This window comes from Dysidea avara, chromosome 2 (genome assembly GCF_963678975.1).
Source record: "Dysidea avara chromosome 2, odDysAvar1.4, whole genome shotgun sequence".
Taxonomy (NCBI): domain Eukaryota; kingdom Metazoa; phylum Porifera; class Demospongiae; order Dictyoceratida; family Dysideidae; genus Dysidea; species Dysidea avara.
This window is the reverse complement of record NC_089273.1, coordinates 31,922,882-31,942,912: the sequence shown is the minus strand read 5'-3', so window position 1 is coordinate 31,942,912 and position 20,031 is coordinate 31,922,882. Positions and strand designations below refer to the sequence as shown.

General features: G+C 38.0%; 2 protein-coding genes across 6 annotated transcripts in view; one reads left to right on the top strand and one right to left on the bottom strand.

The window, feature by feature from the left end:
• The window catches only part of LOC136247071 (DNA polymerase eta-like), a 73,928-nt gene that overhangs the window by 43,430 nt on the left and 10,467 nt on the right, over positions 1–20,031 (bottom strand). For all 5 annotated transcript variants that reach the window (XM_066038683.1, XM_066038682.1, XM_066038684.1 and 2 more), the window contains one exon: positions 1,243–1,366. In XM_066038683.1, the coding sequence (XP_065894755.1) occupies positions 1,243–1,366 (124 nt within the window). The remainder of the gene's footprint in view (positions 1–1,242; positions 1,367–20,031) is intronic.
• On the top strand, positions 8,139–9,113 carry LOC136247074 (fibrinogen C domain-containing protein 1-B-like). Its single transcript, XM_066038689.1, has one exon. It carries the CDS (start codon positions 8,163–8,165, stop codon positions 8,940–8,942), a length of 780 nt encoding a protein of 259 aa, XP_065894761.1. The 5' UTR covers positions 8,139–8,162; the 3' UTR covers positions 8,943–9,113.

Below are 20,031 nucleotides of genomic sequence, written 5' to 3'. Positions count from 1 at the left end.
ATAGCAAACGGTATCTTAATCTGGTGCAAGATTATAAGAATGTTTGGTGAAAATTGTTCAATTGTGTGGACTCCAAGCGTTGGTCCAATGTATTAGGGCTAATAGAGCTTTTGTTTAGTCTCCCACTGTCTAATGGTCACTTGGAAAGAGTCTTTTCTCAGCTAAAACTGATCAAGACTGATCACCGCACCAACTTGTCCGAGAATAGGCTAGACCAGCTAGTGAGGATTAATGTTGAAGGTCCACCATTGGAGAAATGGGATGCCTCCAGTGCTATAGATACATGGTATAATGACAAATCTAGACGGTTGACTGCCAGCAGTAGAGCTACCAGTACCACAGGTCATGGGTGCAAGGATACTCCTACTGAAAAAGGTGACAAACATGCTTTTTCCTTGGATGAATGGAAGGATTGGGTACAAGTTAGCATTGATAAAGAGCCTAATGATGATGATGATGACGACGAGGAGCCTAAGTTTTGTTGATGATGAGCCTTGTGAATCTGGTGATGACGAGCCTTGTGAACCCGGTGATGATGAGCCTTGTGAATCTGGTGATGACGAGCCTTGTGAACCTAGTGATGATGAGCCTTGTGAATCTGGTGATGATGAGCCTTGTGAATCTGGTGATGATGAGCCTTGTGAATCTGGTGATGACGAGCCTTGTGAATCTGGTGATGACGAGCCTTGTGAACCTGGTGATGACTGTGTGATTATAGAGTAAGTGTAATCCACACCAGAATATACAACACCTTACCTAATTGCATATCATAAGTTTGTGATTTGTATTTTGTGATCTTGTAATATTGTTGTGCAGCTGTATTAGACAAGTATGTAGCCTTTTTCTTTTTGTAGTAGTGTAAAACTGTCAGTCTCTGTGATGTGTGTGTGTGTGTGTGTGTCTCAATATCAGATACTTAGTTGTAATTCATTATATTGTATTTTAAATTACACCATGAATTTTATAACCACTGTGCATGCATGAACTTTTTAATGATATAATATAAATTTGTTATGAAATAGTGATGATGATCATTCAAAGTATATGTCCGCACAACTTTGAAAATGTCCTTCCAACTTTTATTTTGTCCTGACAGTAAGTCAGGTGGGGTCCCAAAAGTTATTTTGCACACTGGGTGTATAAGTGTTAATAATACAATTTGGGCCAATGTACACTGCACATCTGGGGTATTATATTTTTAAAATGAGGTGATGATTTCAGCACGAGATTAATGCTACATACCTGTTCAGGTGATGTTAGTTTCTCTGGTCCATTAAAGTTCTTTCCACAACCAACTGATAGTGGTAGGTGACGAGACTTCACCTTCTCATGGTCCACTCCTCTACACAACTGGTACACCCAAGAACTATAGAAGTGTGACATAAAATAAGCCAGGAATAATTATACTAAAACTTATAGTATTAAACGTGTATAATCAGGGAGACTAAAACTTGTGGTCTTGTCATTGAGGTTGCATTATTTAACAAGTGATCCCTAAGGTAGGTTTCTTAGTCTACACCCACACAACATACCTTACAAGTACAGTAGAACCTTGATTATCCGAATCTTGTATAAGTGAATAAGTGACTGCTCTATTAGAGTATTTTGTCATTAGGTGAATGTTCTATCAGATACTGTAAGTGAATCATAAACGAAGCCCATTCATTTATATGCAGCGCTGTGTTCAACACTTTTATGATTGAACTAGCACACAGGTGTTTGAGGTCCTACTGTAACTATATATGCGTATCTATCTGTCTAGTATGGCATGGGACCAACTTGAAGTGTCTGGATATCTGTTTATAAAATTTCTCAAAATATGTTTACATAACTCCATGAGACTTTATTATAATGGCTGAATCTCCATTCTGAGATGTGCCCATTTGCAGTCACAATATTCTCTGTTAGTTTATAAATGGCACAGCTTATGCTGCTCCAATGCAAGAGCTCAAGCAAACTTGGGTGTACATTAACATACATACACTTGCAAGATTAACCCCTCACACGCAGGACTTATTTTGTTATTTGATGTTCATTTTAATGTACCGCATTCCTGGAAATTGTTTGCAGGACATAATTTTCCTGGTTTTGGTGGTCAGTAAAGCTCCGACCTGTGAAATTGTACCACGAAAGTCTGCATGTAGCAAAGAAATGACCACAACATTTATAGTCTTGGTGATAGTGGATATCACATCTACTAGTACAAGACTGTCTGGTTTTCTCAGCATCAGTTACTTTGATAATCAACTTTTGCATTTTCTTCCTCCCAGTTTACACCCTCCAGTGCCCAAAACAGATAAAAATAACAACCAACAGTAAGATACATTTCCTGTAAGTGGGTGTGGCTTCGTGCATACCCACTAATTTCAACAACTCACCCTATGGCTACTGATAAATTAACATGGCTCCATGTAAAGTATCACACATTCTCAATATTAAAGTGGGTGTGGCTCATGAAAGAAGCTGGAATAAGCTACAGCAAGACTAGACTATGCCTCACACAGGGATTGCTGCTACTGTGCTACTTGGTTCAGACACGCTTTAGCAATCTGTATGAGATCATAACCTTTGTAGATGTGTGGTAGTGAGCAAAATTCTTTCAATCAAGCAACAGTGATCCACGATCTTTTACGTGAAATTTAAAATTCGAAAATCTTGGGTTAAGAGACATCCATGAAATTCAAAAAAAAATCCTCACAAAATGCATAACCGTGAAATATACACGCCATAAAAATTTCTAGGTATATCATAAAACAATGCAAATATACTCTAATAGAACATACAGCAATGAAGATTGTCTTTAACACATTCCATATACCATAAAGTCCGGTTATTAAGTGCACGTGCTAATAATTTTCGGAGTAAAACTTTTGCAAATATCATACCAGCTGTTAGGCCCATAGCTACACCTAATACACAATTATGGTGTGTTTAACATGGATCACTACATTGTAATAGAGTTGTTCGTGGTCACCATGCCAGTGTATAAGGATATTTGACTCCATTTCTAGTTCATGATGAACAAAAATTACAATCCAGAAGGCTGATTTGCTGTATACATAGTGAAGGAAGAGCTCAAGAAGACACTAATTTCCCAGTACTGTATTTCCAGCTTTTCTTCCTGTGTGTAGTTTTGTCATACGTCGAGCTTCATGTTGGGCCATGTGTGCTTATCATGTGCTTAACAAATAGTATGCTCTTAATAGACACATGCGCTTAACAACCCGACTCTACGGTATGTGTATCAGATAACGTGATTATGAGGATTACAAATATGCAGCACCACTTTGCTTGCTATTTTGATGTGGTAAATATACAGTTAACAAAACCACTGATGTTGGCAGAAAATTACTAATATTATTAGAGCTAACCAACACTGAAGGTCTACAGCAACATGTGCTACAGCCTTTAAGTTACCTAACCTAACAAACAGAAATTAGAAACTTTAACAAGTTATACCATGTACAGCTCTACTTGTTATGCTAGTGGAAACTCTGACAGAGATGGAATCATTGGTAGTCGTATGGTTATCTGAAAATTTTTCACAACATAGCTAAAGTGATTGTTCCCTTCAATGTAAAATACGGATTGTTGCTAAAATAAATGGCTTCACATTTATTTATCCCTAGGAAAAGTTTTGTACTTGTACACGTTATTGCAAAGGCAATCAAAAATTCAGTTTTCAGTAGAAACTAAATCTTCAAATGCTACTCAGATAATTCAGGAGTTTTCTACTGGTGTTCAAAAGGCACTTCACAAAATAGTTTGATTGTCATATACTCAATACAACATTGATAATGTGCTAATACAAAACTAAAACCCACAATCATTTTGCACAACCACTCATATAAATACAGACTTACTACACCATGCATTAATCTCTTAGAAATATAGATATTTTTTGGAAAGGTTTTTGCCTAGTGCAGGCGGAGGTCTTGAGAATTTATATTGTATAACAATAAAATATTCTAAAACTTGGCACAAACCAGCCTGAACAGCCGATGAAGCATCCACAAAGATGGTTTACGCACAGTTCAAAGAGCTATTCTATATTCTTAAGTTAAGTACAATGTTTGTAGATAGAAGAAACTGAGTGCATGTGTGCGAACTTATCTCTACCCAGCCAAGTGCTGTTTCCACCCGCCCCCATCAATATATAACAATGTTTTCAACTTGAAGAATGGTTTAAGTCACCAATTCTAACGTAAAATAGTTTACACAATCACATTGTTAATGCACACTAGTCTGGAAGGATTTAGTAACCTCAGAAACAGGATGTGTCCATTTTACTTATTACAAAACATATAACACAGTTTTGGACTTACAAGAAGACTGAATTCTTTATAGAAGGGAGCAGAATTTTGACAATAGATGCAGAAAAACATTGCTTAAACACAACTTGCAAGCCAGGTTAGTGCTTAAGGAATCAGATCTACAATTTACTGTGCCTTCACCACTCACTAGCTACTGCATGTTGTAAATTGCCAGTGGGATTATTCAACAGTATAGATATTATACTGATATCCTTTGATATTTACCACACATCGGTGGGGAATTTCCCTACCATTAAAATTCCTAGTTACCAGTCACTAATTGTTTTGCATTTAAAAATAAAAGATCCAAGTAGAGAAATATGGTGACGGTATTACAACATAGCTTGGTGGGAAACTTCATTGGAGTGTTATACCACACCATAGTCGGATTCCTCAGCTACCATCAATCACATATCTATTAATTACAGGACTGTGGGGACTGACTGCTTTATTAGAGTATTTCAATCTCGCTGCTGATCTCAAGTGGAGTGGTCACTGTGCCCTGTTAAGAAGTGATTGCTAACTACTCCCTCTCAAATAACACTGTGATGTCTATAGTATGTGTAGTCTCAAAGGCAGACACTTGTTGGGATCAGAAAAGACATATGCCACACATGACTTTGTTATTGTGGCATGCAAAAAATGATGGCTGTACAATGCATCATTTATCTCTGGTCAGGCAAGCAGGCAGAACAAAAATAGATGTTTTGCATTACTTTGCAACAGTTTTCTTTAGATAAGGGGGCACAGAGCTACATATGTATAAAAATTCCATTATTTTTCTTGCTAATAACAATAAATACTGGTATGGCACTCCGGCTTTCTTGGCTGCGTGACACTATCTGTGTCTTCAATGTCTTGATAATTCAGTTTCCTTAATAGAAACACTTCAAATAAACGAACTTCACAAGCAAATATAATATCCCAAGTAGGTACCCGTATAAAAGCTTTACCATATGACAACAAATATTGGCGAAACTAATATTTGGCGATTTGCTATAAAATTGCAGTTGGCGAAATTTTAATTTGGCAAAATGCTCTCACTGAAAAATTGGCGAATGGCGTAAGTACGATGCTGTACTGACTCGCTTTAAAGAATATTCTAGTCCTGCTCCCATAGACGCCTACTGTACTCGAATATCTGTGCTCCAATTTCTTTTATGGCCACACCTACTTTCAGGATTATTTGCTGTCTGTAGGCATACTCATCCATTTATCAATGGTTGCGCACGAATTTATGTCTGCTGCTGTCTGCAAGCTTACGTGGAGCCACGCCCACTAATCGAGTATATACGAGTTCTAGTTTAGTCAGTAAGCCACACCCATTTTGACATGCGTGGAACCACACTAATTTACCAGTTTCAGCAGTATCCATGAAGGTTTGTCGAAACCCTACTACAACTGCTTGACCCAATGTTTGAAAATAATATTGACGAAATTTAAATTTGGCGGTTTAGTGATGAATCGCCAATTCGCCAAATTTAGTCCATTTAATTGATATACGGTATATTGTTGCAGGCCTAATACAGGCATGTATGTGCTGCTTTTTGGCCTGTAAACTGCCTGCTACAGGTAGTAAGATGGTTACAGGCCTACTAAAGCTGTTATTCTAATATGATTACAGGCCTATATGGTAGAGATGCACCGATATGACTATTAGCCGATATTCCGATAACCGATATAAAATAATATTATCAAGCCGATAAACAAAGCCAATCCGATATGGTAGCATGGACTTTTTCTCTAACAATTAGCTCTCTAAATGTAGTAAATAAGTGACAGAGTAGGACTGTATTCAATCGCCAACACTACATAATCCTGTGCTGCTAGGATATTACTAGAGCATGAGTGCCCATAAATAGATGTTTATGTATATCTGTATCTGCTGCCTTTTTGTGCATGTTACCGATCCGATATGAAAAAACAAGGCCGATAAAGCCGATAACCGATCCGATTATCGGTGCACCTCTACTGTATGGATCACCTAAATGTGCCACAAGCCTGTTGTAAACACTTACACATTTAATAAAATAGGTTACAAGCCTGTAACAGCCCTTTTCTCTCATGAACACAAATGTCTGTCCTGTGTGACTATCCAATATCATGAATCTCCTATAATAAGTAATATAATTGTATGTTAGCAGGCCTGTAACATGTGTGTATTGTAAACTGGTAATGAGTCTGTGAAGTGTTCAAGAGCTGTGGCAGGCCTGTGGAAAATGGGTTCAGGTCTGATACAGGCCTGTAGCATCTCAATCCCACAATGAAACATAACACTTGTCAGTAACGTTATGAATACAAATTGAAACCCTTATTAAATAGGAAGCTGGTGTAGTGCGTGAGTCAGCATGGTGTATGTGTTAACTGCTATATACTGTACAGGAATATTGGAAACATGCTAAGTGGGCACTATAATACAGTAACCAGTGGTAACAATAGTCACCATAGCAACCAGAGTACATGTACATGTATATACCAGTCCTGTAAGAAATTATTTTGCAGGATGGATTTATCATGCATCTAACAATGCAGTCCTGTTACATGCCTGACAAATACCATAATACTATTGTGACAGTATGCGATTTGCCTTGCTGCAGGCCTGTCTGACAATACTGTCACAGGCTTACTTCACTCCTAAATATTAGCAGGTAGGCTTTTCACAAGCCTGTGACTGGTATGTTATCTTATTATAAGTACCTCTGCTTTATAGGCCTGTGCCAGGCCATTTACAGTATTGTTTTATTATAAGGGTATGCATACTGGGCCTACTTTATTCCACGGACTGGACTGGACTCGCGGACTGGACTGGACTCGCGGACTGGACTGGACTCGCGGACTGGACTGGACTCGCGGACTGGACTGGTGGACTGAGCTGAAAACAGCTTTAAACAATAATCCAGGCATTATCCATCCCTTGCAACACTGGAGACACTACTATCAAGCTATAACTGCTGGTACTGCTCTTCCTTACAAGTCAGATGACACTAGCGCATGCAGTAATCAATTAGAATACACTTACGATACACGTGTACTCGCAGTGATAAAGCGTGACAGAGGCTATTGCTATAGCATACATGTTTTCCTTTGTTGCTTCAGTACTTAACACTAGCGTTAGGGTTGTAGTGATGAGCCAGATTATTTGCATAGCCCCAGCACCTCGCTACCTGTTAAGAATAATTACTGGCTCATCTCTACAGCTGTAACACTAGTGCTAAAACAACAAAGGAAAACATCTACGCTACAAGAATAGCCTTTTTCATGCTGTATCACTGCTAGTACGGCATGTACTGTAAGTGTATTTTAATTAATTAGTGCATGCGCTAGTGTCTTGATTTGTAAGGAAGAGCCAGCAGCAGCAGTTGTAGCTTGATAGTGGTGTCTCCAATGTTGCAAGAGATGGATAATTCCTGGATTATTGTTTAAAAGCTGTTTCCAGCTCAGTCCACGAGTCCAGTCCAGTCCAGTCCAGTCCAGTCCAGTCCAGTCCAGTCCAGTCCAGTCCAGTCCAGTCCAGTCCAGTCCAGTCCAGTCCAGTCTGTGGAATAAAGTAGGCCTGCATACTGGTGTGGTTTGTGGTAAAACATTATAAGCAAATTTCAGATTTTGTGTAAACAACAACTATGTTGACTAGACAAAAATTTTGAAGCATAATTACATTGGTCATTAAGGGGATGTTTTGAAGCAATAATAGTAACAAGAATGACTTGATGACCACTGCCCTTGCATAAAGTTAAAAAAACTGCATTACATCATTATGATCATGACATATGCACCAGCGTAAGTAACCTATAAATAAATTGATACTTCTGTAGTCATATCAGTTATGAAATATATTCAGAGCATGGTAAAATGTTACATGCTGGTACTATTTTGCTACTGTTAATTGGAGTGGTGACAGCAACCAATGACGTGAATAACGCTGTAGTTGGTTGTGCTGCTGTACAGGATAACCCGATCATTGAAAACTGCTGCAACTTGGGGTACAGGTATTCAACATTTGGACAAACCTTTAACAAACCTGCTGTTTACACTATCAAGAACTTTTGTGGAAAATGCCAATCAGTTCAAAAAGCTTTTTGCGACACTACTACTGATGGAGGAGGATGGCTGGTTATCCAGAGAAGACAAGATGGAAGTATTGATTTTAACAGAGACTGGGTAGATTATGAAGATGGATTTGGTAGCCTGACTGGAGAATTTTGGTATGGCCTGCGTGCCATCCATTGTCTTACCAATCAAGGTCACTGGGAGCTCCGTGTTGACTTCAAATTTACCAATGGAACAAAATCTCATCTGTCTTATAGCAACTTTAGAATAGGACCAGCTACTGAACGGTACCGATTAACAATATCAGGATTTTATGGAATTACTGATGATCCATTTCATTCACACTCACTAAATGGTATGAAGTTTACAACAAAAGATCAAGATAACGATAAAGCATCTAACAATAATTGTGCAGCAAACAGCTGGCATGGTCATAACTCCGGGGGATGGTGGTATAGTGACTGTGCTCATATACACTTTAATCATCAATACAAGCACGGACAATCAATACACCTGTATGGAAGATGGTATTCTTTACCTTTAATAGAAATGAAGATCAGGCCTAAGGATTGTAACATTTAACAATGTGTAAATGAGATTTATACAATGTTGTTTTTTTTTTATTGTTTTTTTTGTTGATAAGTATATGCTAGTAGGAGAACTGACATTAGTTTTGTGTGCGTAGTTATGGAACTTTGATGTTTTGTTACTAAGCCTGTTATTGGTTTACAATGCAACTACACTGTACACTGTACATGGTGTTGTGAGCATGGTCTTCTTTTGAGTTTGCCATAAACTGTTAACCATATGTGCTTAACGTAATACTAAAGTGCTGGTTTCCAGAAATTGGTTTGGGAAAAATCATACGTCCGTATGTCTGTCCACATGTCTTGGTGTCCAACAAAAATACTCTATTAAAATTAATGGTAATAAATTATTATCCTTCATTGTGATACGACTGGTCTCTGATATGGTAACAAGGCCTGGTATGTTCTAGCAAGTTCCAGCCTCACATGCCAATAACTTGGGGAGTTACAGCCCTACAAAGTGGCAACAACAGAAAAATCAATTTATATAGCAAGTATAGGGAAAATACATTACAGGCGCATGCCAAAACGGTTGCAACTTACGAGCAGCATGACACAATGAGTTGAAATTTGATCCATCGTGCTCACCATGAGTAGGGGAATCGATTACTTGGTAAGATTTTTCATATCACTTTCTTCACCACATACAAAGGTGAATGATCAATAGTGTACTATTTATGCGAATAAGTTGATGTCTAGGATTATTATTGTTACATAGGCCCTTCCTTCACTAAGAACAAAGCGTTCAAAAATTTAAGGATTTTTTTTTAAGTCATACACAAGTATTTAACCTAATACATTCAATGCTTTATACTGTAAATTTAGATTGTGTTGGGTTTTCACAGATCCAGTCACAAGTATTGGATGGTATCAAAAAACAGATACCGCAATTTGACTAAAATATTGTCATATTTATACTTGCAAGGACCATGCTTGCAAGCGTGGCAGCCCTTGAATGTGAGTAGCCTCTAGAGTTTTGTTGAACAATCATTGCTCGTATCTCTATTCTTGCTCGTAGTACACTATTACACTCGATATGGTCCTTTGTTGTGTAGTATTTAGCTGGTATTCTTAATGAAGTACATGTGTAGCTACTTAGATCAATATACTGTAGGTTTTTGGCAATAACTTCAGCTTGGCTGTGCCTTCAGAGGTCTTATCAGTAGTTTTACCACCACTATAGCTATAGCAAATATAATTTATAGGTAGTGAATGATGTGTGCACTGTATGTACTGCGGTATATAAAAAGGCATGACTCAGAATGAAACAAAATCAAACATTAAAAAATCAAGCCCGTAGGCTTAGAACACTTGAGTTACGCTTGCATAGGAAACTCTGACAAGATCTGCTGAATTATAATTCTCTGATGTGTAATACTCTCCTTCTGAGAATTTAACTACCTCAATATCTTCTCAATTCAGCTTCATGGGTATGCTTATTTCTATGAATCAATTTATGGCAATCGGAAATGTTGTAACTGAGAATATAACACTTCTATAATAGCTTGCCTATTTCCAAACTTCTCTTTTAAGAATTGTATCACTGTCAAATAGCTGTCATTAGTAACTGATATCCCAATATCAGCCGATACTGCAGCACCTAGAAGAGAATTCTTCAAGTAACTGAACTTAGAAACATTAGAGATGTTGGGTTGATTAATAGATGAGTCGAAAATATTCCAGAACTCCTGCCAATACAAGAGGTTATCACCAAAAGTTGGTAAATTCAGTTTTGGTAGTTTTATGGTTCGGTTGCAGTGGTTGTTCTGGTTTCCCAGGAGCCACCAGAGATCATCTCTCTGGCTTTTCTTGCTATCTTAATTAAACGTGCGTGCAGGCGAGCGACAGTCTCCTTCGAATCCAATAACAGGTGGACTTGGCCTTCAGCTACCCAAAAATACTCTTTCTTTTCCTTCGACTTTGACTCACCGTTTAGCTCTTTTAGTAGTGCCTTCTACCTGTCATTGCACCGTTCTAACAGGGCTACATAAGTCTCCATTTGATGAACGAGGTCATTTTTTTTGTTTAAGTCCATATCATAGGTGCCATGAAGATAAGCCTAGCGTTCTTAATGTATCCTGGTATACGAGCCCTGGTAGGGCCAAGCAACTTGCAAAAATTTCAAGCCTTTCTAGGACCCTGCTACTGTAACTGCGCCACCTTTGTCTTAGACTCAGCTCTACTTCACTATTCTTCCATTTGTTAATGGTTTAGGTGACTCTCAATAATAATGAATTGTCACAATTTATACAAAGTATTCTTAATAACATACAACATTAATATTACGTAACACAATAATACATATAAATATAGCTCATTCCATGACAGCATCAGTCAGTTAAGTCATTATTTTTGAATTGCGTTAACCTATTGGAAGAATTTCAGGTTGTACTGAAGGCTTGGTTATACCTAACCAATACTGCCAAGGTGCAACGAAAGGTATTGTGAGGATGGTTTTAGGGTGATACTTTTGCGCAGAAAAGCCCAAACCTTCATGATCCCTAATAATATACAGTACTATTTAGTACTGTACACCTACAAAATTATTGTCACTGGTTAATTGCCACCAATAATTGGTAATAACTGGCAGGCATACTAGGACTGAACAAGCCTGCTGGAAGGTTTAGGGTGGTACCAAAGTGACCATCAACATCCTGTCTTGCAATAACAGTTATTACAATCACATATTTACACATTCTTTGAGGTTATGTTATGATGTTAACACTTGTCAGCAGGGGTAATTTATGGTTTACCAATAACCAGTTTAAAGGTTTCTTCACCTGTTATTGGCTGACCTAGACAACATCAGTTAATGATTAACCAGTTAATGCTTAACTGGTTAATTGGGCACTGGTGTACAGTACTAGTACTATTGTACTGTATGATAGACGGCCAGACATTCTATTTGAGGTAACTATAATTTGAGAGAACCACAAACAAAACAATAAGTCTACACACCATGGATTAGAAAGCTTAAACTACACACTGATGACTTACAAACATAGACAGATCCTCAACAATAGTGCAAGGATCTTCCAAAAAATGCCGTCATTATTATACATTTGTTTCTCATTCAACACTATCTGAACTAAATCCATTTTTATATACCACCTCCTCACAACTGCTGTTTTTTTAAGGTATGAAAAATCCACGAAACTATGTGATCTCTTACCAACCCCTACTATACAGTTCTATCGTACTGTATGATATTGAAATGACAAGTACAGGAAAATTTGTTGTCAAAATTTTTTTGTTGCTGGCTGAATTGACGAAAATTAAAATGACAAATTATTTTCACCTATATGAATAATTTGTGCATAACGTATAGTTATTCTGTCAATTTTTTTCTGTTGATTATGCCAGTGACGAAAATATGTTGCGTCAAAATTTTAAGACAAAATTTTCTACACCGATATTTTCCTGATTTACAGTAGGAACCATAGTTTCTCTGTAACAGAATCATCCAGAATTTCAAGCCAGAAAGTGAAAGACTCTCAAGAGCTACTGTTGACAAGCAAGGCTGCTATGTCGAAACTGAAGGATGAGCACGCAAGAAAAAGTGGCTCAGCTATAGTGTTAAGCTTAGCCACTGGTCAGTCCCTTTTGAATCTTGATGATGGTACTAGGCAGATAATTTGCTATATGATGGCTAAGGAAACCATCTCACTTACCAAATGCCCTGCAATTATAGAACTTGAGAGCATGCACCAGCTATGACTGTATGGAAATGACTGACTTGTTATCAATAATATGTCTAAAAAATTTGAAAAAGATCAATCTCACAGTACTCATTATTCAAAGACTTCCTGGGGAGAAGGGGGGATACCCCCAAACCCCACTAGAAAAGGCGTGCATTTTTGTAAGGATTGACATGTCACAGAGATGCCAAGGTTCGGAGTGAGATTTCCCTGACGGGATGTAGATTTACAATTAATGTGCAACAGAGCCCCCATTGTTATCTTAGGAAGCAAGTTAGCTACCATGCACAAAGCAACATACAAGTTAATAGAGTAATTGTCATTTACAGGATGTAATGGTGTAATGGATAATAGCTGGAAGTTTCCATAATACAAATTAATGCATCTATTATATTAGTGCAGTTGGATAGCTAAACTACTTTTCCTCAAATTCAGCTGCAGTCACTTCATGGCTAGCTCTCAGCTTTAGATTGAACCCATCACACAATGAATGGTAGTACTGCCACATAGTCCATCCTTGTAATCCCGCCAAACTTGATCTAATGCCTACTTTAGTGCTATTTATAACTTAAATGTTTAAAAATAGAAGCAAGCACCTATAAGTATAATTACTGTATTCAGTTATAAGCGCATGTAGTTAGACTTGGAACTTGTAATTGATGGCAAATGTTGAAGAAGAGTATAGCCACTCTGCAATGTGTGAGATTAGCAGTTCCATGCATGTGAGTGTGAGATTGCATGCAGTTGAGCGAGACTCACGCCCAATGTGTGAGACTTGGTATGTCTGATGTCATACCACTTCAAAATAATTATAACTGTCTCCAAAATGAGTGACTACCAAGCTCGCATTTCATCACAATCAATTGGTGGGTTTGATCACTAGAAACAGCTAACACGAATTGACACCTTGTGCTGTCAGCAAAGATAAATGGGACACAAAGGAGGACAATGGCAAGTTGACGACACATGCATTGTATGCACTGCGGTATGTCAAAAGGCACCTATCGAGCTGAAGCGATATCAAACAGCAACAAAAATCAAGCCCGTAGCCTTAGTCGTTATCAAGTTACACTTGTCTGAAGGCATCAGTCAGTCAGTCAACAGTGAAAAAATTGTGGCAAGCCTACTGGAAGTGTTGTACCTAACCAATACCATCAGGGAACCATGAAGGTGTTGTGAGGCTGGGTTTAGTTAGTCTGGCATAGCACAGGCCTTTTAAAAAAATGAAAGGTCTGGTCTGCCTAGCATTGGGCACTTGTGCAAGTGATTTACGGTATTACGTCAAATCTTGTATCGTATTCTATGTGTTTCGCATTATCAATAAAGTAGTAATTATGGCTTCTCTTCTGACGATATTCTGTTTAGGATGTGGAAGCAATATAACGAATCAGAAAGGAAACAGACTGATAAAGACGTCATCATCACAGCATGTTTTACCTCTATGGAGTTTACTAATGAAGGAAGAGTTACAACATGCATTCAGCATCAGTGACTTCCCAGTCTTTGGTTGAAAATGTAGGGAAAATGTGCAGGCATTGCTTTAACATGTTCGAAAGGGCATCCAAGTTGTGGCAGGGTCTTAAAATAGATACTGTTAAAGCAGCAGATGCTTATGTTCCACATAACGCACCCCTTGCTACCATTCCTCATCGCTGTGATGCTCCATCCACCCCCAAAAGACCCAGATTGTCAGATCAGCAAGAAGGACAGTCACCAGAAGTTAAGGTAAGCAAATTGCTGATGCTACCTAATTGTAAACCTTTTTTGCTTAAATGATTAATGTATGCATTTCCCACCAAACCTTAAATTCAATCATTTCGAAGGTGGGACTGAAGTTTGATAACATTTAGTGGAGAAACTTATTTCTTAACACGTTAAATGAGGTAATAAATGGTGGTGGGTGCAGGAGTTGTAGTATTAGAAGTTTATTATAGATTGATGATCAACCACAGGATGGATTATCCTACGTGCCATCTTCTGAGATGGAATATCCTGACTCAGATATTACCAATGAATTGTCATCCTGTCCAGAACCATCCTTCAGCTCTCCACCAGTTTTGCCATTGACATCAGAAGATGACTTGACTGATTCTGGAAGTGAAGAAGAGTCTGAATACCCAGATTCAGAGAGTTCTGAATGGTCTACTGAATGCTCGTCATGCTCAGAATCTTCCAGTCTTGTTGTTCCATGTTTCTCTCCATTAACACCATTAAAAAGACAAACTAATCTTGAAGATGAGGGAACTGTAATCACCCATCCTGTAGCTGAATCACTAGTAGTTCTGCATCAACAACCACCTACCAGTAATACTTCATCAGTTAGTGCAGAATCTCCTGTTATTACAACATACAAGTTGGTTGGAGATAACATTGACTTCTCAGTTAAGGCTCGGTACAGTCGGAGTGACAGTTCAAAAGATCACTCTGTACACTACTTTCATTACATGTGTGTGTGTGTGTGTGACCGAATTGACTTTAGTGAGTGATCTAGTGAAAAGGCTGACACTTGTTTGAACAGTGCAGATGATATGGCAAAGTTTCTCTTCCCAACTAAAGAAATTGATGAACAGCTTACTAATCATCTTGCTGTTCTGGTGTCTCACATTATGGTGTCTCACATTATAGTGCCACACATGCCTTATTTCCATTTCAACTTTTCTGATGTTGTTTCTTGGCACATTGACCATCCAAACTACAAAGAAATGAGTGAAAAGTCTGAGGTGGTAAGCATGTATTTTTCACTTGTTTGTAAAGTAAGTTACAAGGTTTTTGTTGTAGACCCCATTAGGTATACTTCTTTACAATGAAAATAAAGGGGACGAGATGATCAAGATATTATCCAATGTACACCAATTTGTGCCGGTGGTGGAATATGGGCATGAAGTAGATATTGGGAATGGAAGGACCGTTTCACAATCAGTCTCTAGGCTCCACTCATTGTTATTTGGTGGTGACCAATTGACAACTGCTCGTGTGAGAGGTGCCCAAGGGGCAAAGTCCAACTCTGTATCCTCATCAAAGAGATTTGATGGACTCGTTCCAGTAATTGAAGACTGGCACGTGGAAGTCGTCCTGGTTGAGGTTATTGGTTGTGTGAATAATATACTTTCTATCCCACTGGAGCCATACATCAAAGTAAAATACTAGGAGTATATGGTAGTTAAACCCCGGGAAAGGTAGTGATAATTCAGCAGCTAGACTAAAAGCTACATGAAGACATAATATGATCTAAAACTATCAGCACAACATCTCTGAAACCATACATAACTTGTTATTGTCATCACATTAAGGTGAGCAAAAAGGCATGTTATAACAATAATGGCTGACATAATCTTGCCAAAATACATATTGATATGAGACTGAGCCTTCTGAATTATAATTCCAAAGTGTGGATAGAAGCCCTACCTACACTCGTAGGATATCTCAGTTATCAATACCTCAGCTTCACTTTGACTTCGAATGGTTGATAACAGCGATATCCTGCTCGTGGTGGGGTTTAACTAGAATTATTTATATACTTTTTGTTTTTCAGGTTATTTGGAAATACCTTTATGATACCGATTCTGCTGGAGAGCACTGTACTCTTTACCAAATTCGAAATCTAATCAACCAGCAGAATGTTGGGAAATCACCGAAACATTGCTTTAATGCTTGTAATGATTTTCTTGACATCACAATAACAGGACACGTTTGGAATGACAACGCTAGATAGTCAACCATCTGAAGACATCCTTCCTTGCCCAGAAAATACATGGACACTAATTGATGATGAACGGAAATGTTTGTTGGAGCAGTTGAGCAGAAGTGTTGTGGAGAAATACATCAATCTTCAAGTGGTGATTATGTACACAATTCCACAAACTACCTGATGAGCATAGGCTGTATGTGCATGCTGTTCAGCGACGCAATAAAGGAGGGTGATGGCAGTAGAGTGCTTTTATACTATCGGTACTTCTTGCCCCTTTTCATCAATGCTGGATGTCGTAACTATGCTAATACCATACCTGTTTCACTGCCCATACAAAAGTCTCAATAGTAGCAGTGAAATTTATCCCGTATTTCACTGGTAGCAGTGAAAAAGTTGTTATTGCAATTTCATTGGCTAGAATTTGTTTACGCATGTTTAGTACATAGTGACAAATTGCGTACATAGCAACGCTAATGCACAGCATGCGTATATGCAGCGAGTATGGTATCAACTGGGAATAGCATGGGTATAGCAGTGAAATTTGGGATAAATACAACGAGTGTTGTATTGGAAATGGTAAATTTCACTCGGCTTCGCCTCATGAAATTTATCCCCATTTCCAATACAACACTCGTGGTATTTTTTGCCTCATGAAATTTATCCCCATTTCCAATACAGCACTCGTGGTATTTATCCCAAATTTCACTGCTACCCATGCTATTACTAGTACTAATGAAAGCCTGAACTTGCTTTGTCAGTATTACTTTGCCACCTAGAATGACCCAGCAGTTAATACTGTGCAGATTTATCAACACTGCTGGTGTGAAGGGAAGGAATATACCTTGTGATCAACACCTGAATAAAGTTTTAAAGGGGACGATAAAAAGCCTAGGTTCAAACAAAACCTCAGAAGGTATCGTTAGACGTAGCAAAGCACTTGGTGTGATGAATGAAATACTGTCAAGGTTTGATGAGAGTAATGATGTTAGTTCATTAAGTGGGGTTCATAATGTGCCTGAGAGCAAAAAGGAGCTAGAATTAATAATCAAAGAGTTACTGGACCACAAAGTATTTGAAGTTATACAGGGACGGAAGCATCCTTCGTTTAACAAACCTGTCAGTGTTGTACATATTAAGTCAGTCTCAGCGATACTTTCTTGGGTAGCAGATCATCTTACAAGTCGCTACTACAAGAAGAAATAACTGACTTCACTAATGTAACAGCATTCTGTGTAGTACTGTACTTAACCTTTTTCTCTGACTGTAAAACTCCATATATTGTCTAGTCTGACACAGCTGACCCTTTAATTTTTTCGGATTGGCTATGCTAGACTATTTGTTGCATGCATGGTCTCTCAAATGGAACACAGTAAAACACAGAGACAATTGTCTATCCTATTTCCTAGAATTCTGAAAACATCAACTTTATAGTGTGTGAGGGATAAATTCTATTGTACTATAAAATCATTGTCAGGTTACTAACATGTAAGTGAACAAAACATATACAGAGGGTTATAACTTTACAATATTTAACGGAAATGACTATATTTATAACACAGTGTTAATACTGAATTGCTGGAGTTCTTCACATTGGTCTAAACTGCATACAGTACATCACAGCACAGACAAGAAGTGGTTTTGCTGGGATTATATCCTTCAAATTTATGAAAAAGACACTCCCTTCTGCATGTGGTGCTTATAATGTAATTTTGCATGTTTGCATTTATTAGGATCATTCTTATCTCTTTGATCAGCATTAAAAGTACAAGTGACTCACCACCATCTTGGCCTGCCCTACTAGTTTCTTGAATGTAGCATTCTATATCTTCAGGTGGGCCAACATGGATGACTTGATGAACATCATTGCAATTAATTCCCATCCCAAATGCCACAGTGGCAATAACAACTCTCAGATGTGAGGGTTTTACGAAAGAATTTAAAATGTGTTCCTTTATCTCAATATCCACTGAACTGTGAAACATATCCACAAGTCTGAATTCAGGCAAATCTGGAGCACCAACTGGTTCAGTAAAGTGCTTATTAAGACAATATCGCAGATGTCGATACAGACGGCCACACTCTGCCAAACGTTGGCAATAAATGATTACTCATGGAAATTGTTCTCTCTGTTCTCTGTTTTAACAATCCACTAACCAAACATGAGAACGCTTCTTGTATACGGTAATACTTTTTGATCATAAAAGTTATATTTAGTTTGGATGGTGACACAGCAATCACTTCAGGATTTCTCAATCCTAAAATGGTCATAACTTCTTCTCGAAGTGACTTCGTTGCTGTTGTTGTTAAGCACATCATATGCACGGATAGTGGCATCAAGCTCCGTACTTCGACAATCCTTTGCACAACTTTCCTGAAGCTATCTCCCCTATAGCTATACAAATAAAGCAGCAAAACGTAAAAATATTTTTATAGATTGAAAGTTTCGGTCTAATTTCAGTGTAAAGCATTATCACCTTTTCAGTATTACCATTGTCTCACCTGATCTTTCATAATGGACACGAGAGGGCTAACCACTACTACAATGGAGCAATCAGTGCCGAGAATAGCATCGAAAATAGATGGCAAACATGTTTAGCACAAAGATTTTCCAAATCCAGTTGGAAGAACAGCAAATATGTCTTTTCCAGAGAGAAATTGATTAATAACCGTTTTCTGCTCCTGTTTCAAACTGCGATACCCCAAAAAAACTGGCTGCCGCTTCAGAGCATATATCGATATCAGCACGCGAAGTAGCCATGTTTAAAAGTATCGGACTCACGAAACAATTTCATGCGGATTATGCATTAATAGTGAATGCTACAATCTGATTGGTTTTACAGGATTCTCGTAATTTTGTACGAGTGCCCGATACTAGGCATACCAGACATTTAATTTTTTTAAAGGCCAGACTATGGTTTAGTATAATAGTACCAACCAGAAAAGCCCAGATCCCTAATATAGAGTACAATTGTACATGATAAAGCAGTTGACGTAATAGTTACACCTCTCACTATCTTGCAATACTGAAAACTGCAGGTAATTTTTAGAACACATGTAGGATTATTTACCCCAGCTTGGATATGCCCTGTTATGTGACAGAGTGAAGGTTGTATCCGTATGACCTGTTTTCATACAACCAACCAAACACATACATTCTGTAACCATGATGAATAAGTCGTGATATTACTATTGACACATACAGCCAGACAATCAGGTATTTGAGACTGTAATTTGAGAAAAGAAAGACTACTACAAACAAAACGTGAAGTCAACACAACACCATGGATTATAAACAAACTACACACTGATGACTTATAGACACACAGAGCTAGATCCTTAACAAAAGTGCAAGGATCTTCCAAAAAATCCCATAATCATTATACGATTGTCTCTTCATCCATCATAGCTTGAACTAAACCCAAATCATTTTATACACCACCTCCTCACAACCGATTGTGGGTTCTAATTATGTATATTTTTAAACATACACTACACACATGTACTGTATGTACTTGCACTGAATCCATGGTCTCTTTGCAATTACAACAGTCACATACAGGTGTACTTATACTGTATTCAGAAGATATAATGGCAGTCTTCGTTTGTATAAAATATTATCTATTGGCTATCACTACAGCATGTATGGATATAGCATGCACAACACAGGGACAGTGTCAACTGTCAAGAAATTATTACAT